Source organism: Mchenga conophoros, linkage group LG14 (assembly GCF_057382185.1).
Source record: "Mchenga conophoros isolate Kocher_MC1m ecotype Shallow Benthic linkage group LG14, M_conophoros_male_GT1.1, whole genome shotgun sequence".
Taxonomy (NCBI): domain Eukaryota; kingdom Metazoa; phylum Chordata; class Actinopteri; order Cichliformes; family Cichlidae; genus Mchenga; species Mchenga conophoros.
In genome coordinates, this window is record NC_140539.1 from 31,862,656 (window position 1) to 31,885,820 (window position 23,165).

Sequence of the window (23,165 nt, forward strand, 5' to 3'; positions counted from 1 at the left end):
TATGTGGTGTTTGGTCATACTGCCATCTGGTGTTTCAAAAAGTCACTGCCTCACAAATTAAATCCATTTTATTCTCAGGTTTGGTTTCTGTGCAGAGTACATTGTTAGAAGTTTGCTTTTTAACCACAGCAATATTTTTTCCCTTTTTATTTTTGTTCTCATTCAGATTGTTGTACAGCATCCTTACATTTATGGAATATGGGTAAACAACACTATTCTTTTATACCCCATCTCCCCCAAAATAACAGCACTCCCCGTTTTGTCACACCGTATGTAAACATTACATACGCTTTTGGTGAAGATTCAGCACATTCCCCAAAACTCACACTTTGCTTTTCTTGTGCTTTTTGGGTTTGATCCCTTCAATCGAAAAAACAAAAGCCCTTTTTACAACAAAGTCAGTTTAACAGCAGTAACTTCACACGACTAAGTATATACAAATCTTAGCTGTGTATGACTACAGTCTGCCTTTACCAAAGTTCATTCATCTAGGCAACACGTATAATGGTAAAAGGAATGGTTTTATATCTGACAAGCACATGTTAAACAGTAGAAGACCAGAACAACTGATTTGGGATGCATATCAGCACACATGCAGATTACAGTTTATGAAAAAGGAAAGAGGACAGTCATAATAATGAATATTTTGTCCCCTGTGAACCAATGCTTGGAGCAATTAGACAAAGCACAGAAAGTCTAGTGACCTAAAATTGCTCAGTCATATTTGATGTGATCACTGAAAGAAACATTCAACAAATTAAATGATGTAATGGAGAGAAATATTAAAATTGCAGATTTTACTGGAAGCACTGTTGTATTACTATTATTTAACTTGGTTCTTATTTCAGTGTGTGAAAATCAACCATGTTGCACCAGTTACCCTCATGTGATAGGGAAGAGTTTGACATTCCAATAATCCCAGCAGCACATTCTCAAATATGCAAGCATTACAAAGGACACACAGCATTTGATAGGTATACTGCCCAAGAGCACAGTATACCCAATTGCACTTAAATCTATATGTGTCAAGGCAAGGCCTTAAAATATGCACCTATTACCAACTACAGCATTGACATTCATATGCACCACAAGTGAACTGCAATCACTCTCACAGATGTGTAACAGAACTATTTAAGTAATCACCCTCGAGCACACAGGTAAGCTAAACCATCAGTTAAATATCAGTGGCCCATCTTCTCTTTGAGGAACTACTATGTGGCAAGACAAGAATTGTCGTCATTCTGTTAGGTCCAGGAAATACTTATTTGGCAGCATGTCTGAAGTCCTTTCAAATAACGTGTCAATGGTTTATGCACCACAAAGTCAAGTGCTACAGCACGCTAACTGTTTGCCTTACAGTACAACAGAAGGTTGGCCGATACTGTTAATATTAACAAGCTGAAATCAGATATGTACCGATCATTTACTGAATGTAATTTAATATTTAAAGGCTAAGGTTTCGGTTTCAAAAAGCTTTACTTCCTGTAGGATACAATATTAACCAGCAGAGGGCTCCAAAGTACTACAATGAACCAGTCCTTGCCGCTTGATAGGACCTAAACAGCTTGTTGGCTTTTTGGAGGGGAAGGGGAAACAACATGCATCTCGTGATTTTCTGTAATTTATAGAATTATCACAGAAGCCTACACAAAATAAAAGCTTTAAAAAAAAAATCAGCATTCAATGTTAGTGGATGTCTTTGTTGGAAAATTCTTAAGAGAGTTGTTCAGGCTCAACAATGCAGATTTGCAGCTTACATTTAGGGGAAATAGAAAAATACTGAAACCTGACTACTGATGTTTGTTTTCATAGCTCTGAAGTCCAAGAGCCAGCTAAAGTCTGTGCAGAGGAGAGCCCAACCTCTGGAAGTTAGCCAATTAGGACAGAGTGAGCTCATCCTTGAAGAGACGTTAGCAAATGCAGCCTGTTACAAATCGAGGTTTTAATGGGTGAACTGAGAGCCTGCATTATTAGAATATTTTGAACTTTAAATGATACAAAGATGTGCCATTTGAACTTGGGCATAAAAAATATAAACCTCCAGATCCAGACTAGACTTCTCTCTTAAATGCATTCAAGAATTGAAATAAAGGTAACATGACATTTTGGGGGTCGGGGGGTAAAACAGGTAAGGGTAATTATTCAGTCTGTGAAAGCTCAAGTCAACAGACTAGACCCATCAAACCCTCTGCCTCTTTTTTCACAGAGGAATGGATGGCACTGTCACTCCAGGAAGGCTTTTAGAATGGAGAAGTGGGTGAACGGACAGTGTCAGCCGAACTTGGAGAATAGTCTTCGGACTCTGAAGTGACCTCAGCAGGGGAAAGGCCACGGTTTGCGCTGTGGGAGGGGCTGGCACGGATACCATGAGGGAGGTGGGCCTTTACATCCTGGTGGCGTCTTCGTCGGAAAACTTGCTTCTCTTTATCAAGTGGCGTGGTCTGAGAGAGGGTGACACAGCAGCAATTGTTAGCGTATCTAGAGAGCCAGATTAATGAGGATTGGCATCCACTCACTGAGGCATGAGGTACATTTTAGATGAGCCAGTGTCATCATGCACTTGTATGTGAAAAGCTGCATTTCCCTTGCAAGTTTTTCCTCTATGTGAAAAAAAATGACTTCATCTTCTCTAAGGCAAGAAGAGGCAATAAGATCCACCACTTTATGTTGCCAACACTTCTAGAAAGAAAAAAAATGTTTTTATCTTGGAAAATAAAAATGAAGTAGCACAGTTTATAAAAACAAAAAAAAACAAAACTCTCAAACAACCTTTTTAAATGCAAAATAAGTCGATGGCAAGGAAAACTGTGCAGCTACCTGCTACAGCCCAAATGAGATGATGTAAGGTGATAAAGTGAAGGATATGATGAGGCATGAAAAGGGATCCACTGATGGGCAATATGTCAAACCCTTGGGAGATGGGAAATGGAGACTGCCAGCACTTTGCCATGAAAGCACTCACTTTATTTAAGCACTATGCTGTGTCATACCTTATCCAGTACAAAGGATGCTGGTAGCGGTCCAAAGACCCTGACTTCTTGATGGTTAAGTCCTGGTCCAGCTGAGCAGAGAGAGATGAGCGCAACTCAGAGGATCACTATGAACTCAAAGCATCACTTACCGGATTAGGAACACATCTCTACACTCCTGTTATTATTATTATTGATAAGATACTCGCAGATAGAAGTCATGTCACTAAACTGAAAATGGTTTCAAAATAAAAGACTGTATACAGGAAATGTAGAGCAATGCAGATCCTCCTTAATAACAATGCTCACTTCGAAAACAAGTTATTTATCTTTCAAATCCAGCTTGTATTTGCAAATATTTCAAATTAAAATATCATCTCCTAAAACCTCGTAATGGTCAACTATGTTACTTCTAAGCTTTTCTAACAAGAGTGCTGACAGTCCAGCTAAAAGTAGGATGAGAGGGCAGAGCAAACAAAGGAAAATCTAGCAGTAAGATGCAGATGGATGAAGTGATGACTGACAGAAAAAAGCAGGGAGGTTGCAGATTTAAAAACATCAGAGGACAATCGTTTACCTGTTTTACAAAAGCAGCAATTTTAGTTCCAACTTAAAATGACATCCAAGGCATAAAAATAAAAAGCTTCTGCATGTGTGAGTTGTATGAGGCACATTATGGCTCAAAGCTGAAAAGTCCTTCATTGCCAAAGCATGCTAATAAGCAGAAAGCCCAAATGTAATCTACCGTTGCACACCGACATGCAGTGTCAGTGTGGAGAGTGCAGAGCAGTGCTTACTGTGATCACGGACACTCCAGCTGTAGTGCTGTTGACCTTCACTCTGGTGTTAAAGTGCTTCCTGATCTTCCCAGCCACTGGCAGCTGGTGTTCTTTCTTTGACACACCATCATCCTGATAAATATAAAGAGCCATACTTCAGCAACTCTACTTTTCTCAACGTCACTGGTATCGATGCAGATTCTGGTGAAAGGACTGACGACACACTTACATTGACCCACGAGTGATCAAGGACTTGTACAGCTGTATATCTTTTATCCTCTGCTACCTGCAGCATCCCAGTGATCAGAGCCTAAACAGAGATTTGTTAGCCACAAAAATTCATAATAACATACTGAGGGTGTCTGGGGTGTTTCACATGGCTCGTGATCACAGCAGGACCACTTTCAGATACAAACCTTGGCTGAGTCTGACACATTGTCCCAGTGTGGTGCAGGAAATTCAAGCTGGCCCCTCAAAATCTGTTCAAAAAGCGCCTCCTGATCTTCACCACTCCTGTATACAGTTAAATTATAAAGCTAAGTTGCTCTATAGGCACTATTAGTCTACATGCGACACCTTAAAAATGTATGGAAATAATGTGTAACGCTTAAAGTAAACCTCCAAATACAGGAGCACATACCCACGGAAGGGAGGGAATCCACACAGCAGTATGTAAGTGATGACACCTGCTGCCCAAATGTCAACCTTTAGTCCATATCTATAATATGAATATGAACACAACACAAAGGACACTTGACGCAGAAAAACAACACTCTTGCATCTTGATGCATGCTCAATCATCCAGGTAAGTAAATCTCCAAAAGTTGATTCTGTTCATCTGGACGTAGCGTTTTCAGTGGGAGAAACGTTTCATCACTCATCCAAGTGACTTCTTCAGTCTCAGCAGACTGCAGGTTTCCCCAGTCTTATAAACAGTACATTTGCATAACTAGCACCACTGAAGGAACAATGGGCTGGGAGACCAGTTCCTTCATCATAATTATGCAAATTCTCATGACCATTGATCAACAACCACTGATCAAAGACCACTGATCAATGGCCATGAGTACCATTCACAGAGAGTTGGGGAATGGCTGCAATCACAGCATTGTAAGATGGTGAAAGATGTACCCTTAGGCCCCCTCCTCGATTCAGAGATGGTCTTTCCCTTTTCACATAAACGGCTTCCTTGACTCCGCGCTCAAACCAGCGTCCCTCCCTGTCCAGGATGTTTACATCCTCATCATTGAAATCGAGGAGGGGGTCTAAGGGTACATCTTTTGCCATCTTACAATGCTGCAATTGCAGCCATTCCCCAACTCCCTATGAATGGTACTAACTGAATGGTACTCACTGAAAACGCTACGTCCAGATGAACAGAATCAACTTTTGGAGAACACTCTTGCATTTTTTTTTTATGGTCTTGATAATGGTGCTGCAGATGACTGGACTGGATAATGTAATTACTGATTTACCCCATTTCAGCAACAATCTCTGGTGCTACATAGGTGGGTGTGCCACACACAGTATAAAGGGGCCCGTTGACAACAGTAGCCAAGCCAAAGTCTCCTAACTTCAGAGATTTACTCCCATCATTGTGCTCATATACCTGGACAAGATACAGAAAAGGGACAGTGGGATATACTGGATGAAAAGGTCACCAATAGTCAATCTGATTAGTAAAACTTTGATTTCATTATTGAGCCATTTTTCTTTTTTTATTAGTGCAGTAATTTCAGGCAAAATTAACTACAAAAAAATTCCATTGACTGCAAACACGGATGGTCTGCACAGAAAACTGACTTTTGGTTTGATCGTGAAATGAATCTTATTCAACAAGCAGTAATACTAAAAAAGTGAATGTGTAGTTTTAAGACCAACAATAATTTTTGGTCTAGAGAAGAAATTTGAGTATATTTGATCATCGTTAAATTACCAAAGAACTGTGTAATTTAATTAACTTATTTACCTATGCACCATTTATTATTGGTAGTTTTAAATCCAAGCTCTTATGTATATATATATGTACAGATTCTGAGGAAAAAACAATGACACGGAAACGGGGCTAATAGGGAAAGTGGATATTTTACAATGCAAAGCGATTCCCCACCCATACAGATGCTCTGTGCAGAGTCGTACTTACCAACAGATTTTCTGGTTTTATGTCCCTGTGGACAATATTGAGACTGTGCAGGTACTTGATAGCACTTGCCAGGTTGAACAGCATAGAACTGGCATCGCGCTCAGTGTATTTGTTAGAAGATGTAATGGCATCAAAGAGATCACCCCCCTGGAGAAAGAGTGTTTGAAATGTGAAAGAGGCCCAGTTGCTAAATTTATAACAGTCTGACGCAGATAAATGGTTGATAAAATTTTCTTTTTAACTGAAGTAAATTAATTCAACTATAAACCAGTCTATGACAGCAAAAAGAATGCATTACATATTAAATGTTTTTGATAACTTATTTGAATTTTATCTTGTGACATCGAAGGTTTCAATTTCTTCGTTTAAAAAATAAAAATAAAAAATCAGTACCTTAACTAACTCCATTACAAGATAGAGCTCGTTTTGTGTGTCCATTTCCTCAATCAAAAGAACTATGTTGGGATGTTTCACACGCCGAAGGATTGATACTTCACTCTGTATCATGTGCTCCTGGGTGACAAAGAAAACAATCTGTACACTGTAGCCAGAATCCTTTACACACAATATATGAGATTTGTTTTGTAATTTTAGAGAAGTAATAGAAAACAGTTTTCAAAAGAGAACTCTAAACTAGGATCATTTGATGCTGTGATTTAAACAAAAAAGAAAACAAAACCAACCAGAACCAAATATTTTTGCTTCCAGCATTATAGCAACCCCTGCTCACCAATGACTTAAAAAAATGACTCAGCAACAGTTGAACTTCAACTTTATGAACATTGGAAATTTGATGGTGTAAAAGCTGAATTCAGCAGGTGCAGAGCAGGCTCACCTTTCCCCTGCACTTATCTTTGCTGATGATCTTGAGCGCATACTCCCTTCCAGTGGATCTCTCCACACACTCTCGGACCACAGCAAAGTTTCCATCCCCTAAAGTCCTTCCCACTTTGTACCTCTCTGCTATGGAGGCAGGGATTGAAGAGTACTCATCCATTGGCTCAGCTGTGAAAAAAATAAAATGAAATAAAATACACTCTATAATAGGTAAAGCATTATATAGTAGTTTAAATGTTGTTTGCAAACTGTTTTTTGTTTGTTTGTTTAAAATTAGTTTATGTCTTGTGTCGTCTTGATGCATGCTCAATCATCCAGGTAAGTAAATCTCCAAAAGTTGATTCTGTTCATCTGGACGTAGCGTTTTGTGGGAGAAACGTTTCTCCAGATGAACAGAATCAACTTTTGGAGATTTGTCTTGTGTCCTTTCTGACCTTCGCTGCTCGGCCCATCGCCTTCATCCATTGAGCTGCATACTTTGGTAGACGCCAAGGAGAGTGAAGAACCACTGTGTTGAGATCCCTGAAAAAGAAGAGACAGCTATGGAGTGAGAATAAAAAGAAACAAATTTCAGAAGGGGAGCAAAGCTTATAAAAATGTGATTACAGCCAGATTACACAAAGCTTGTTTGTTCCACTCTGCTAGCCTTGAGCATGTAGATAGCAATGAACCAAGCATGGTGAAACCTTACAGAAATCATTGTACCAGCACAAAGACTACCAAGTGATTCTACACAGACAGAAAATGACATGCAAAAACTTCACGACAGTAACAATAGCTACCTGAGCCAGAATTATGAATAAGTGACACCAGTATCACTGATACCTGGATTTTAAATGAGAGACTGTGCACTCTCCTGATCCATGATCAGATATGTCAGAATCGCTGCTGCTTCAGTGAAGATTATGTTTCATTCACAAATTGCTGAAAAGTTGCTAGTTAGCCAGCAGCATTGATTACATGGGCTTTTAATTCACTAGCGTGTTTGTTTAATCTCTTAATTGCTTCATTGTGACAAGGGTTCCCTGAGTTCATGTCAGAGTTTTCTCCACAGGGTTTAAGCTCACTTAAGCATTTTGGATTTTTTCCCCATTTCACTGATAAATCTTTATGATTCAAACGCTGACTCACACATTTTTTGGAACTACAAGGATGGTGATAAACTTCTGTTCCATGTCAGTGCAAAACCTGTTGAAGCACTTAAAGTTCTGTCTAATTAAATGAAAAACTTCTTAAAATTCTTCAATCTTGGCACAACACAAATCATTACTTCATTATTTCATTTTTGTTTTTTTTTACCTGTCGTCTTCTGAGGCTAGCTGGACTGGTTGGAGAGGGGCTTGGAGACTTTCCAGAACGAGGTGTGGACAGCTGACTGCCTGCAGTGCCATTAGCTTTTAGGATAAGATAAAGATTAAATACTGTAGCATAAACCAAGTTCACAAGACGTGAACGACAGATCACATGCACACTCTTACCTGAACCGGCAGATGAGGGAGACTTGCTCCTGCGGGGCATTCCACCACTTCTTGGGGAAGAGCGACCATGTACTGAGGGCAGCCGCCCATATGATGCAGACTTTGTTACCCTGCATTCTGAAAAGAAATAAAACAAGCAAAATAAAAGGTGTGGACTGTTCCAGCATCATTATGGCAGAGTAATAAATGATCAGCTTTATGTGTGGCATACTGACCTTTTGTCTTTCTTTCGGCTTCTCTGGCATTATTAAATGCTAAATGGACTGGTTCTTATATTGTGTTTTTCTACTGAGTACGCAAAGTACTTTACACAATGTGTTGCGTTCACCTATTCACACAATCACTTTTTCTATGCTTAAGTGCTTTCTATCTACCACTGACACTCTGGATGCATCAGAGAGCATCTTGGGGTTACGATCTGAGCTACAACTGTTCTCTTTTTTTTTTTTTTTTTTTTTTCTCTTTTTTTGGGCCTATCAGTATAAACCAAGTAATGACATCAACTGCCTACCAACAAGCACGCACTGTAACTAATGTAGATCTCATTTATATCATTATCATACAATTTGAAACAAAGAAAGATTTTATGACCAAATGAACAGAGATTATTGGTCTGTGGCTGGATGAGTACAAGACACCATACACCACTTTGATTCGGGTGCATGAGGGTTGGAGGAGGGGTGCTAATTTATCTGATGAGCTGGTGAACCTTTTTGTGCTGAGGATAGGACGATACTCTCAAACCAACTGCAAGTCTTTGGAAGATACTTTCTGTAAACAGTGGTACAGAAAGACATCCACAGCATGTGCCAAAATCTTTATGCGGGACAAAGATTCACTACATCAGTCCAGTAAGCACAGGTTTTGGAGCAGTGTACAGCATACTACCATCCAGAAAATATATATACATTTTTTTCTTCCCCCAAAAAAAGCTTTGCCTATTTTAGCAAGCCAATTCTTCGTGGTTTGTAGGGAAGAGTCCATGCTGCAGACTGTCCTGCTTGAAGTCTAGATATGTTACATGTTAAAATATTTTACGCATAATTAAGCATAATTAAATGAAAAATATCAGGCAGGAGACTTCAAACTGTGAAGCAGCTGAAGTTTTATCTGAACAAGAAAAATGTGAAATCCTCCTTCAGAGCTAGAGAAAGAGGTGATGCAATAGAGTGGTGGGCATGCTCATGATCCACATTTATTTAGTTTCTTTCTTTCTTTCATTCAAAGCACATTTCACAAAAATATAGTTTTTTTCCTCATTTGAAAATCATTTAATCATCATCATCATCATCATCATATTTAGTATTACTATTAAATATAGGGTTCACATGTTTTTTAAATGACTGCACAGCAACTTAAGGTGAACAACATATAAAACACGGGAAATTGGTGCAAACCTCATAACTACACTTACCACTTTCATCCAAGTTGAAGTCGTCTTGATAGCGGAACTTTTCGGGACCACAAGCAATGAATATATCATCTTCCCCAAAAAAGTCCTGAAGGGAGGTGACCTGAGAAAAATAATGTCTGTCAGCTTTAGTTCAATAAGTCTGAAATGCATTCACTCTCAACTGATACTATACATAATCTGGAAATAAGATGATGTGTTAACATCTTGAAATATTGTATACATACTATAACAGACAAAGCATTTTTTTCAGACAAAGACATGCAAATCAAGTAAAAATGAGTATATTACTGTTTCTTCTGCTTGTTTTTTTTTTCCAAACTGAGGCAAATGAGATTCAATGCGTCAGTGTACGATATCATAGCAACATGACACATCAATGCTAAGTGAAGGATTCAACATATTGAACAAAAATGTCATAAAAATTCAGGTTGCACAGTGGTTGGCACTACAGTCTCACAGCAAAAGGTATGTAGGTCTGAACCCTGGCAACATGCAGTTAGCATGCAGTTAGCATGTATTGAGCTTTAATTTCAAGAATTTCAAGATTTCCTGGTAAAAAGGTCTCTTCAATAAATAATTCACATTTCAATATGTGTCACATTTGTGCAAAGAATATAGCAGTTTGTTTACAGCAAATGGTGTATAATGGCTTTTAAACTTTAATAGGATTTATAACATTTGGATAATCATGTTAAATGGAGTATATAAAACATGTGCTAGTAAAGAAAGAACTTTATTGATCACAATGCTGGATTTAAGGATGCCAGGCTTGAATAAATGCTTATTGTGATCTAAGCACAAATAAAAAAAAAATTAATGGTACAGCATGTATAGCATATAAATAAAAGAATTAACCTCTTTCTACTCTTGTGACAGCCCAGCTGCACTTTAATGTCTTCAGGGTAACCATTAAGAAAAGAAAAGCTCCTTTTAAACCTGTTAGATTTTATTCAGTGGAGACCACGACAATGGTGTCTGTCTTCCATTAAATCGTCATCTCTAGTGGGCGATTAAGTTAATTGCCCTCTGTTACTGCAGATTATATTTTGTAAAATCACGTTAGAAAATGTTTAACAGTAGCTATTTATTCAGAGATCCAATCGCAACAACACACAGTGGTCAGGCTGTTTCTGAAAAAGCAGCATTTCCACAATGTACTTTACTTAGTTTAAACTTTGGATAAAACAACATAGTAACCAAGTAACCATCACTGTAAAAAACAACAGAAGTGTAAATTATAATCATTTCTGCTTTTCTATAAACAAGAACTGTATGGCTAGGTGGGTGCTGGTGTTTGCATTTATAGAAAAGTCTATCTTAATGGTTATATAGCAGTCTCATGAATAAATAAAGATAGACACAGATGACTCTTCGGCTAATAAGAGTGTGCAAGAGAAAGTAGAGCTTCAGTTTTAATTTCCTCTCCATAAGGTTCAGCCTTTAATCCTTCTTGTTTAACTGACCTATAGTATTATAGATATCAGTTAGAATACAAAGGCATGCTTTCCACAACATCACATATATTGTTAAGAACTGCATGTTTGCCACTGTGATCACCTCTAGGATTCTCCTGCTATCCCTCTCCAATGTGCCTATTGGACTGGGGTTAGCTGGATGACCCACGCTTACACATGGTGTGGTCATCGATGAAAGCTCCCTCCTTCCTGCAGCCTGTCTGACAGGCTCATTGGGTTTGTTTATTTTGGTTTAAAAACACACCCATCCATAAATGCTTTCCACTACTAACTTTCTACACTTGCATACACAAACACACATTCTGCTACGTTGTTTATGATTTTATGCATATATTCTTCTTTGTTGTTGTCTCCCATTCTTTTTCAACCTATAAACTGAACTGTGACCTTGATGACCAAGGAAATGGCTCTCTTATGTACACAAGAAAACTGACAGCAACAAATGACACAAAAAACAAGACACTGACTTGCAACAGTAAATCTAACTTTATATTAAATTACAACTTCCAAAAAACAAAACAAAAAAACAAAACAAAACAAAAAAAAAAAAACCCTAAATGGGATCAGAAAGCAATTATATTGCATTCCTTTTTTTTTTTTTTGCAAAATCCAGCACACCCTTTTTCTTTTCTTTAAAAATTCAAACCCACACATGACAGACTGTAACAAGCCAAGATGATGGGGAAACACACTTTAGTCAACAAAATATGCATAACCATAATTTGGATATGATTTCAAGTAGTCCAGTGAGGAACAAGTTCAACATATACAGATTGAGTTTTCGAATGCAAAACAAAATGTGCCAAATGTTGGTATCCATTAATCAAGAACGATAAGCTTATCAGGAGCCTAAAAAGATTTTAGAGGCGAGATAGACTGTTTGCTTTAGTATATTAACACCACTACTGAATTACCTTATCACATCATGTTATCACCTTTTTTCTGATGGATCAATATTCTGGTCTCCACTGCACTGATCTTAGATCACAATAATATTAAAAAAAAACAAAAACAAAAAAAAAACAGAACAGTATACAGCTATACCAGTAACCTTTAAAACATTCAAAGGTCATTCAGTCAAGAATTGTTAAAAGGAATATCAGACACATGGGGCTGAGGAGAGGGGTTGCTAAATAAGAACCTTTTCTCTGCATCACTGATGTCCCCTACCCCCAATTCTACCCCCTCCTCCTCCTAAAAGGAAATCCCACAGGGAGGAGCTGCACAGCAGTTACCAAGGAGACCAGACAAAAATCACAGCTTAGTTTAAGACAATGAGAAGGCTACTTTGACACCCACTGTCAGATCCTATCTGGAGCTCTTAATGGTGCAAACTGCAGATAACACAAAAGCAGCATAGCCTCATTTAGAGAGAATGACGAAGCATATTGTTAGGATGTTGTTAAGAATTCAAATTTCCACCTTGTTAATCCCAATCTCTCTCTGTGAATTGTCTTGGAATCAAAAACATTGAAAAGGTTAAAGGTAAATTATTATTATTCTTATTATGAGATAGTGGAGTCTGAATGTTTAAAAATATGATACCTACCAAGGGCTAAAAACCTTTTACAGATCCAATTAATGATATATGCACTCTCAATAATAACAGCAGTGTTCACATATACACATATATATATATATATATATATATATATATATACACACATATATATATATATATATATATATATATATATATATATATATATATATATATATACACACACATATACACATATAACATATATATATATATATATATATATATATATATATATACATATATACATATATACATACATATATATACATATATATATATATATATATACATATATACATATATATATATATACATATATACATATACATATATATACATATATACATATACATATATATACATATATATATATATATATATACATACACACACACATACACACACACAATATACATATACAAAAGATTTATAACATTATAAAAGAACATGAAAAAAATATGTTGATCAATGATTTCGCTACGCCTAAAAGTTACCTCTTATTTCAGAGTTCTGTAGTTCCACCAAAGTACTTTGAATTTAGAATTCTCAAGCTTGTGATGAAGCCAAATAACAGAGGCAACTGTGAATGTGATGCTTCATATTGATTATTTTTGCCTTCAGGCTCTGTGACACAGCAACTCCATTAAACCTACCATTCGCATAGAAAGCGCAAGCATACTTTTCACAATTCAGGAGCATCCTAGGGAAGTATTGATTTCCAGGGTTTTATCTATGATTTCCGCAAGTGCTGCACCTGACATCCATTCCAGAAATAAATAACAATGGATATATGCATGCTATAGAAGCCTATTGATTTAAGCCATAGAAAAGATCACATAAAGGAACACAATTGTGTAACACAAAGCATGCACAGGTGGAGCTTCCCAGGACACTAAAGCTTCTTCTGAAGTGTGAGAGTGAAAGCAGGAGCCAGTCATCTAGCATGCCAGAAAGAAACATGACTCATCTTTATCTCCACTTGGCAAATGGTTCTTGTTCTATTTTGCATGAGCTTCCTTTATATGCAGTCTGTTGTACAAATGCCCAAATCAGTTCTGCTGCAGAAACAGCAGCGACTTAACAGGGGCTGCTCCAAAAACATTGAAGGAAACTAAGTTTCTACACTTAGCTCTTAGAAGTGTTTCAAAACCAAAAAACACCCCCAAAAACATTTATAATAACCAGCCAAGATAATAACCACGCCCTGCAAATATTTTTGGTATAATGAGAGCATGCAAAAAAGTCTATATAATAACGGACAGATGATCAATATTATCACCTAAACTTTTAAAATATTCAAGAATAGTTTCACTGCAACATCACACACAAGTTACTGTAAAGATTTTCTTTACACAGCTTAGGATGTTCACATGCTGTAAAGCTTCTTTTGAATTCCACACCAGAAAATTCCACCGAGTGCAACGGGTAGGTTGAAGGGATAATACAATGACGAAGTTCATCCAGCATGTAATCCATCACAATTGAGCACAGTTTGTATGAAGATCCATTAGGTGATCACTGTGTGCAGGTTTCACTAAAATCTGACCAATACTTGAGGAGGAATAGCGAGTTTTAACTGTGGCTGGACAGCTGCCTCGCTATGGCATGAGGTCATCAGTCCTTTGGCTGGATGAGCTAAAAATCATATCTACCAAATGAAGTGGCACATGAAGGCACTTCTTTGTACAGCCAGACTACAGAAAGTGGGAGGAAAGTGAGGCACTCTTCCATTTTGTTCATCTTTTTGCACATCGAATTTGAGAAGGCTGCAGAGCAACTAAAACCATTTAGTCATTTTATTTATTGAATCAATAAACAAAGTGAGATTTTCCTAAGACAGTGAGATGAGAGTTACAGCCAGGATCCATAGAGCAGACGTGACATTTGTGGTATGAGTAGAAACCAAAGAGATTAATTGTGGGCAAATCCAGACCAGAAAACGGCAGAGTCAAAGTCAACTTAAAGGAATGAATTAGAAAAACATTATGTTAGCTTCAGCTCTCTTGTACACAGAGCACCATAAATTCCAACCACATCCACTGTGTATCTGATTGGCAAAGCATGAATGGACCATTTAATCACATCCTCTCATACATAACTTTAGAAAGGAGGCGTAAGCCTCTGCTTTCATGCACTGATGTGAAGCTAGACTATCCTCGGGTGGCTGTTGACATCTATTTGAACAAGAAGTGTTGACTTTAGCATGAAGAGAACTTAGCACTGTGCATAATACAGTTATAGTGCGGAGCCACATCCATTTGAGCAGGGATGGGAACATCATGATCGAGTCCCCTCAGACCTACTCAGTCTTAGAAATACTCTTTGCTCCATCTGACGAATAATATCAGGGGTCATAACAGGCCATGTCCCTATAGATAAGTCCCACTGTGTTGGTCTTATCTGTGGAGCATGCATCTCTCCATCACTTTTCTCTGTGCATTACAGTGTCTTGGAGTGTCTTTATTGTGGCTAAGTCCTTACTGATTTTATTTTCTCTATGTATTTAGACACACATTGCATGGCAGTGCACCATTACAGAGTGACTCAGCAGTATGTAGGATCACCGGCGTCAAGCACAGCCACCCGCCAAGCTGATCCACAAATAGAACCATGAATCATGAGTCAAAGACAACTAAGGATAAAACAACAAATCACAGGAATGCCACTGCTAATTTACCAGCAGACCCAAAAAAGAAATGCATAACAATCAATTACAGCAGTTTAAATTTAATCTGTACTTAATTCTTACTGGAAAACAATGTATTTAAAAATAAATTGTCACATTTTTCTTTTCTTTTTTTAAAACTGTCAGCAAAAGCCTGTCTAAGAACCCCTCCCCCCCAGAAAGCAGGTCATTTACCAAAAGGTTAAACACCCGTGAAAACAGGTCTCTTAATGCCAATGGGTGTTTATTTGGCCATCTGGTGGCACAACAGGGCAAAAAGTCACAAAACCAGAGAAATGAAGGCACTACCAAGCACACAAGCAGCTTATTATTGGAGATACAGTTAACAAAATCCAGAAGCAGATACAAAAGGCAGTTAGAGACGGTGAGAGGACCATAAAAAATAAATCTGAATTTCCTACTTTTTCCATAGAGTGGGATTCTACTTTTAATTAATTGCAGTATCATTGTGCTTTTTGCTAAACAAATCTCTATTCCTAAAACAACAGAGGATATTCCGAAGGCAGATTTGTTTGTTAGTGTGAAAAACTCCAACTGTTCCTTCTACATACCATTACACAAAGGATGCTTTCCTGGGATTACACCTTAGCCATGTGCTCCATCTTGCCGCCGTGTGTAATAATAAGGCTGACAGACTGAGCACTGCATCTGTGAGCCTTTTCACAATACACCTACAGTCCTGACATCAGTACTGCACCGCTCTGCCGCAGAGGCTGTTCCTTAGCAACCAGCTCAGGAAACCATTTTACCATAGAGACCATCACAGCGGGGGAAAAAAAAAAAAAAGTCAGAGGGATACTAATACAGAGTGCCCTAACTATTTGTGCAATGTTTAGACAGTTCGTAGTGTAGGTGGTACTTGCATGCTGTCCAGCCATGTCAGCCCTACATATAAAACTGATAGTCACTTATGACTCCCATAATTTCCAAGCAAAGGTTAATATAATTAGTCTACATATACAGTGTAGTTATCAATGTATAAATAATAACAGTCCAGAGTATTTAGAGCATATAGTCGAAGCAAGAATACAAGAAGCTTTATAATTAAGTCTCAAGTCGCTGATCAGATTGCATGTTTTGTACAAACTCACTTACACTTAATAGTGTGTTACTGTTAGTAGGAATATGAGATTGAGTCCTAGAAACCTATTTCTCATAATACATTTTACACATATTCCCAGATGACTCTGAACCTGCTGGGCTCTCTTGTTGGGTAAGGAAGCAATTCTCAGGGACAAGACTGAAGAACAGACCACACAGCCTCTGATGTCAGATGCATAACTCCAAATCTTTTAAGCCTCCTGCAAATGTCTACCAAGTGCGGTTCATTGCAATGTTCTAAAATCAAACTTAAGATGTAACACAGCACCACAAATGGGAATTCAGCATGGCAACACCAGAATACCTGTCTCCAAAACCACTTACAAGGGCTGAGGAGGCATGATCCCATTTTACTTTGACTTCTCTTCTAAAGAAGCATCCTTCCACCCTTCCCACTTGTGACCAATTATATGTTTAAGTGGTGGAGAAGCTTAAGATAAAGCAATTGCACTCTTGTAGGTACCGGGCTCTTACTGCATGGTTGTTCTTCCTGCTTTGCCTTTGTCCGTGATTTTCAAATAAAAACATTTGGTGTTAAGAGCTTTAGTTTGAAATAGGGAAATGTGAAGGTAAATAACATCTCTTCTTTTAAACTTTTCAAATTTATTGTATCAAAAGCGCTGCTTGTTACATGAATGTGCACATAGCTTCACTAATGGCAAGCACAAACACACTTGTGTAAATACAAACAGAAGATCATCAGGCACTTATGTAACTTGTCCTGAATGGCACAGTTGTGAGACGTATACTTAATGCTTCCTCTGAGTAAGGACAGCACTGAAAGTCACTTCATACTTTAAACACCTTTAGCTGTAGTGACAAACGTGCTTACTGTGGGAAAATAAAATCCCATTATATTTGCAACTTTTTGGTGATGCCTGAGATTCCCAAAGTCACTACCTAATGCGAATGCTTTCCTATTTGAACCCCACTTGGAAATATGTTGTTGCTGGTACTAGAAGTCTTTGAAATGAACAAACCGATAACTCTGCAGAAACAACAATTTAACACCTACCGCCTTCCCATCAACGGTATAAAGCCTTTTGACGACTCCAGAGTCTAACTTGATGGCATCTGTGATGTCGGTCATGACTTGCTCAAAGGAGTGTGCAGTCTTCTTGTTGAGCAAGATCCGTACAGCCTTGCGAGGTTTTACTCCACTGCGGACAATTGTCACCAGTTTGGGCTTGATGAAGTCCTTGGTCTCCCTGGTTTCTGGAGATCCAGCCTTGCCACTACCAAGGGAAGAAGGGTCACGGACAGACACAGCAGTCTTAGGACCAACTGACCAGTTAGGATTTACATTCTTTGTGTAGTCCACCTTCTTGTATGGCTCTATAGACGCACAAACATAGCTCTCTCCTGGAGGAAAAAAACAACAACAAGACAACAGATTTTCTCAGCCCATTAGCAATGCTAACACAAACATAGCATATTAAAAAAAAAAAGCATAGGTTGTGTCAGAGCAGAAGAATTTAAGGGTTTTTGTTTTTATCTCCTATTTTAGTGTCATTTCCATCATATTTTATTTTACTAGATAACTATTTTACTTAATAGAAGCCAAATCTAAGGCAGGCTTAAAACTGTTTAGAAACAATGCTCACCTTCCACCAGCTGGTCCATGCTGGTGATCCTTATTGACCCATCAATCGTGTATATGGTCCGTACTCCTTGGGGTAAGTTGACATTATCTGACAGACATCTTGTAAGGTCAGCCAAGAGTGCCTCAAGAGACCTAAATCTGTCCTGAGAAATGGCATACACAATCCCCTTGAAGTATCGGTCTCCATTGCGGTAGAAACGGATCTTCTTGGCCTTCTTTTCTGAGCTTAGTGCTTGCAGCGTCCTGGTTCTGTACAGGCTGCAGTGAGCGCTGTGAGTGGGACTGGGGAGCCCATTCCCTCTCGAGCCCCTTCGGGTGTATCTTTGAGCCTTGTCCCGCTCATCAAAGTGTTCCAGCTCCATGTCTGTGCTGTGCTATTATACTGAATAATATGAGGAAAGAACATGCTTGCAATCTGAATACCATTTTAACTTATAACATATTACACCAATTACGTTCCCTTTAAGTCTAGTGGCTTATACATCCTGCTTCAGCACTGGCACAAGCCTTGATGCTGCAACTGCTGCTCATACACACATTATGAAGTAGCATGTCACACCCATTTCATGTTCTCTGGAGTGTCTCAATTTAAATATATAAAATTCACATGCATTTACTGTGGATAATATATGGACAGTAACAGTCTCTTGTGGGATTCTGGCTAAAAGCTTATTGAAAGGTAAACCTTAAAAATACAAAAGGAAGGAAACGGTAATCAGCAGGATCTTCTAGTTTCTGTGCAATCTTACCTCTGAGGTGAAGACGGATGTAATCAAACGCTTCCAGGCGAAACGTGTCTCAGATCTTTTATTTATTGGATACCTTGTATGAACCATGCGTCCCTTTGTTGCCCTGTGATGGTGCTCTGCTTCCCTGCCGTGTGTCTACTCTGCTGTGTACTCACATGCAGATTGGAGGCAGGGCTGTAGCCGGTGTCCTCCACCCTCCCTTACTCCTCTTCCATTGCAGTGATTTACCGGACCGCTCTGCTGTCAGCCTTCCTCGTGCACGCTGCTGCCGGGGCGCGTTCTCGCACGTATTAATAAAATGCGCGTTCGTGTTGACCTGCTTTAGTAACACTATTAGGGATGATTAGAATCAAAAACTACTAATCCTCGTTAAGTTTTACCCGTTAGTTCGCAATAAAAAAAAAACCTAAGTTTTATTTTAACTTCCAGGTGTAGTTGGCCTGCAGGTTTATTTCACTAAAGTAACAATAAAATGGTGACTTTCCCAATTTAAGCTACCTTATGGTATATCTTACAGACATTTTTAAACAAAACGGCAAAAGAAATAACTTACTATTAGTGTTTCTTTAAGTAATTAACCAACCATTTGCACTGAATTAACAAAGAAAACTCGAATCAAACCGTAAGTTTAGATTCTAGCAAGTGTTTTAGCTCGTTTAAACGGTTACTATCGTTGAAAATAAGTAATAAAATTCACGCATGCGCTAACAACGTAGACAGCAGGTATGGCGGTAATAATGCACTGCAGTTGTGTGTAACGGGAGAAGCTTACACAGGTGTTGGTAATGTGAGAAATTAAGTTCATTTGGACCTGCTCCTGAAATGCGCCTGAGGGGCTGATTAATGTCGCCTTTAACAGGGAAACTAAAAGCACAACTTAAGAATGAGAAAAACGACCAACTAACGAGTAATTTGCTTTAAAAAAAAAAAAAAAAAAATCATTAGTATATATTTATAGGCTGACAGCTTGTGTTAATAATACATTTTTGGACATCTTGGATTTATATTTGTCAGCATTTTTTTTTTCTCAATTTAAACCTGATGCCAAGAATCACATTACTGTGTGGCTTTTGTCCAAGAGCTGAAAACATAACTTTGTTATTCTCTAACTTTGGAAGATTATTGGCAAACAAAAGTGCGCTCATCAGGTTATACAACTAAAAGGTTCTAAATATAATTAACAACTTGTGACTTGCTACAAAATTTACTAACTTTTCTTGCCTAAGAGTTTTGTCCAGGCTTTAAGTAGCACGCTACTTTCTTGTTCTTTATTCCAGTTTTACTCCGTGATTTAAAATGTTTATTCATGCATTAAATGTATGTATGGTGCTGTGGTTACAAAGTCTATACAAAGCTTAACTTTCTAATGCTCCTTACAAAGGTTTCTATTTAAAATAAGGAAGTAACTCCAGCCTTTAGAACAGCACCTTGACAGTGTATGCTAACAGTACATTAACCTTTGGTTGCACTTCTTTCAGACAAACTCAGGAGCCAAAAACTGCAGTCATATAAATCTTCAGCACCTGAGCAGTAAGGGAAAAAGTCATTTTGATGTGTTCTTAAAAGTTTCTGAATACATTGTCATTGTGTGTTATGACATTCAGAGATATTTTTTCTCCTCAGGCTTGAGGATGAGATAAAAAAAAAAAAAAAAAAAAAAAATGAACCTACCACGGAGAAGTGTTACCCTTCTTCTTCACAGAAAAGTGAGTTCCAGACTTCAATCAGTCATTGCTGCAAAGAACAGAGGCGGAGGTTAGACTTTCACAATTCCAGGGTGTGCTATCAAAGCAACCAAAAACTCTTCCTTGGCCATTTCCTGTATGGTTTCACATCACCACCGTAACTGTAACTTCTTTACTGCACATATTGACATGTTCCCAGGCTTCAAATCAGAACATCTTGTCAACACTTGTGTGGTCTTCTGCCCTTTGTCAACGGTCAGTTAGACATAGCAGACACACTAGAGCTCACCGCGAATTATATAAGCTATTTGAAAGAGACTCTTCCCTTAGGTATTCTGTCTAAACTAGGTCTAATGCATCCTGATATCAATATTATAAGTAAATGTTATGATCATTTTAATGTTCTTTTTTTTTTTCCTTTCCCAGGTTGAGTGGTTGAGATGAATTCCAGCATTTTCTGGAAAAGCATACAGAGATCACAAAAGAAAAGGTACACAATCCAAATAAGAGTTTTGAACACTCAGATGATTTATTTTTAACTCGCTAAATGGTAAGAATACCAAGCTGACTGTCTGGTTTTTGTTTTTGTTTTTTTCTAACAGAAAAACGATCAGGCTTAAAAAAGAATGCTTCAGAGGACAAAGCCGGCTGTTAAAACGTCAAGTGAGGAATTGTTTTTCTTAAAAAAAAAAAAAAAAAAAAATCTATCTTTGGTACATTGTTGTATTTGTTAACATACTGCTAAATTTCAGATCGTGTCTCACGATGCCCTCAGAAAGACCTCTGTAAAGAAGTAAATCAGCCATCTATCACAACAAATAGTCCTCTGACGATGGATGAAACACTTCCTCGAGCGCGCAGCCTGACCACAGCACATGCCCCGCCAATATTGTTGGATAAATCGACTGTTCCCCGAGGACAAATGCTGCCAGTGTGCCAGGATCAATTTCTCTCTGCCTCATTTCAATTTGTGGAAAATAACTGGATAAATTCAGCCACCGCATTTATGAATGCAACTTCATGTGCTTTCACATCAGCAGATATCAGCCACACTTTTTTACCCAGCTCATCTTCAAGCCATATGTTATGGGATGCTGCTTCTCACCAGGTGGATCCTGTTACTTTCCTATCAGGTCATTGTGGCCAAGCCTATACCCCACCTGAAAAAACTGAAGTGTGTTACACTGACTTACCTCAGGTTAGCCAACCTGACATTGTATCAGTAGATTTTACAAGCCAACTAGTTATCTCACCATGTAAACTTCAAAGGGAACCTTCAAGCTCTGATGACGTCACTCTTGCAGTTTCAGAAGCTTTGTGCGATTCAAGACTTTTCCCAGACAGTGCCAACTGCAGTAGCCTTTTAACAGACAGTCAGTGTGATGTGGTTAGTCCATTTTGGCTCGATTTGCTTTTGGATAGCAGTAGTAACTTGTGCTTCCCTGATCCTAATCTTGTAGATTTTGTCCTTTCCCCTGAAACGGGTCCTGATTAAGTACAAAGTTACTGCAACTTTGCAGTTTGAAATGACCAGCTAGTAGAGAGACGGCTGTATTTTTTTTTCTTTCCTTTTTATTTTAATTTGTGTATAAAAGATGTTTAGACCGCATATACAGAAAGTTTCGAAATGATTAGCTTATAGCAACACCATGAGGTATTTATGCAGTTCGGTCTGCAGACTTCATTAAACGTGTTTTGCCAATATTTGATAAAAATGTTTGCATTTTTTCCCCCTGCATTGTCAGACTGATGCAGATGACATTTCTTTTCATATTGAGTAACATCTTTAATTTTTCAGTGCATCATTGTAGGAATTATAGTAAAGATGAGTCATAATTTCCACTAGAAACCTCAAAGCATTTAATCTTGAAATATAAAACCGACGAACACAGGCAAAATGCTGCATTTGCAATTATTACAATTTGCTTTTCCCTCTCCAGCGAGTACATTAAAAATGAGATGCTAAACAAACAACTGGACTGGATACCTATGTGAAGTTTGAGTAAAGATATGGCATCTTATCAGTTGAAAAATCTTTATAAGCTGCTGAAATAAATGGAATAATTTATGTACTGAATGTAAATATTCAATATGTGTAAGTCTTAAGCCCCCTAAATTTTTTTTTTTTTTTGGCAAAATGAGAAATGATACAGTAATCAGTGAAATGTACAAACAATGGAAATGCAGTATATTTTAATTTGTTAAATTCTGACAAGCTTGAACCTCAGTACTTATGAACGTCTTTTTTCTTTTTTCTTTTCAAAGTGCCTAAAGATAAAGTTTAAAACTGGTTCTTTGCCTGTAGAGACAACATTGGTTCATCCCTTGAGTTGGAAGCCTTTTTATTGCATGAATGTTGCTTATCAATGTTAAGCACAAAACATTTCTTTTGTACTTAAATTTTGTGTTAAGTAGCTTTGAACATTCCTCTAAAAATTGTCAGGTACAAGAACTGGACTGAAAATGGTTGAAAAGCAGCCAATATCTGAAAAAGGTTTGGAATATTTCCAGGAAGCCTGGAGAACTACTGGTCAAGACCACTTTAATAACTAAATAAAAATGACAACGTCTGGCTCCTTGCAAGCAAAAGTAACTAAGGGGCTGGCTCAAGGCTTTTTCACAAATCTCTTTGTACCTGCACTTAATTTTACCTCGTGTTTAGCTGGTATTAAAGAAGAAAACTAATCTGGATCACCCATTCAG

At 38.0% G+C, this 23,165-nt stretch overlaps 2 protein-coding genes across 9 annotated transcripts; one reads left to right on the forward strand and one right to left on the reverse strand.

Moving 5' to 3' along the window:
* Positions 1 to 50: 50 nt before the first annotated feature.
* On the reverse strand, positions 51 to 19,588 carry dclk1b (doublecortin-like kinase 1b). 3 transcript variants are annotated; one of them, XM_085243945.1, is made up of 17 exons: positions 18,778 to 19,587; positions 18,030 to 18,410; positions 17,441 to 17,787; positions 9,621 to 9,720; positions 8,207 to 8,323; positions 8,028 to 8,122; positions 7,163 to 7,250; positions 6,727 to 6,896; positions 6,285 to 6,404; positions 5,892 to 6,038; positions 5,224 to 5,357; positions 4,389 to 4,466; positions 4,165 to 4,261; positions 3,978 to 4,058; positions 3,767 to 3,880; positions 2,991 to 3,061; positions 2,238 to 2,441 (listed from the first exon to the last, which is right to left on the reverse strand). In XM_085243945.1, the coding sequence occupies exons 2-17, from the start codon at positions 18,388 to 18,390 to the stop codon at positions 2,384 to 2,386; spliced, it is 2,178 nt and encodes a 725-aa protein (XP_085100071.1). In that variant the 5' UTR covers positions 18,391 to 18,410; positions 18,778 to 19,587; the 3' UTR covers positions 2,238 to 2,383. The 3 variants fall into 3 exon arrangements, with proteins under 3 accessions (XP_085100069.1, XP_085100071.1, XP_085100070.1); XM_085243944.1 differs by lacking the exon at positions 2,238 to 2,441 and adding an exon at positions 2,449 to 2,679 and having other exon boundaries at positions 18,778 to 19,588; XM_085243943.1 differs by lacking the exon at positions 2,991 to 3,061 and having other exon boundaries at positions 51 to 2,441; positions 18,778 to 19,583.
* On the forward strand, positions 19,507 to 22,802 carry LOC146560110 (uncharacterized). Of its 6 annotated transcripts, none has more exons than XM_085243953.1 (6): positions 19,507 to 19,559; positions 20,256 to 20,307; positions 20,401 to 20,483; positions 20,889 to 20,952; positions 21,065 to 21,125; positions 21,215 to 22,802. In XM_085243953.1, the coding sequence occupies exons 5-6, from the start codon at positions 21,089 to 21,091 to the stop codon at positions 21,955 to 21,957; spliced, it is 780 nt and encodes a 259-aa protein (XP_085100079.1). In that variant the 5' UTR covers positions 19,507 to 19,559; positions 20,256 to 20,307; positions 20,401 to 20,483; positions 20,889 to 20,952; positions 21,065 to 21,088; the 3' UTR covers positions 21,958 to 22,802. The 6 variants fall into 6 exon arrangements, with proteins under 6 accessions (XP_085100079.1, XP_085100076.1, XP_085100080.1 ...); XM_085243950.1 differs by lacking the exon at positions 19,507 to 19,559 and adding an exon at positions 19,616 to 19,684; XM_085243954.1 differs by lacking the exon at positions 19,507 to 19,559 and adding an exon at positions 19,716 to 19,941 and having other exon boundaries at positions 20,401 to 20,532.
* The last annotated feature ends 363 nt before the right edge of the window (positions 22,803 to 23,165 follow it).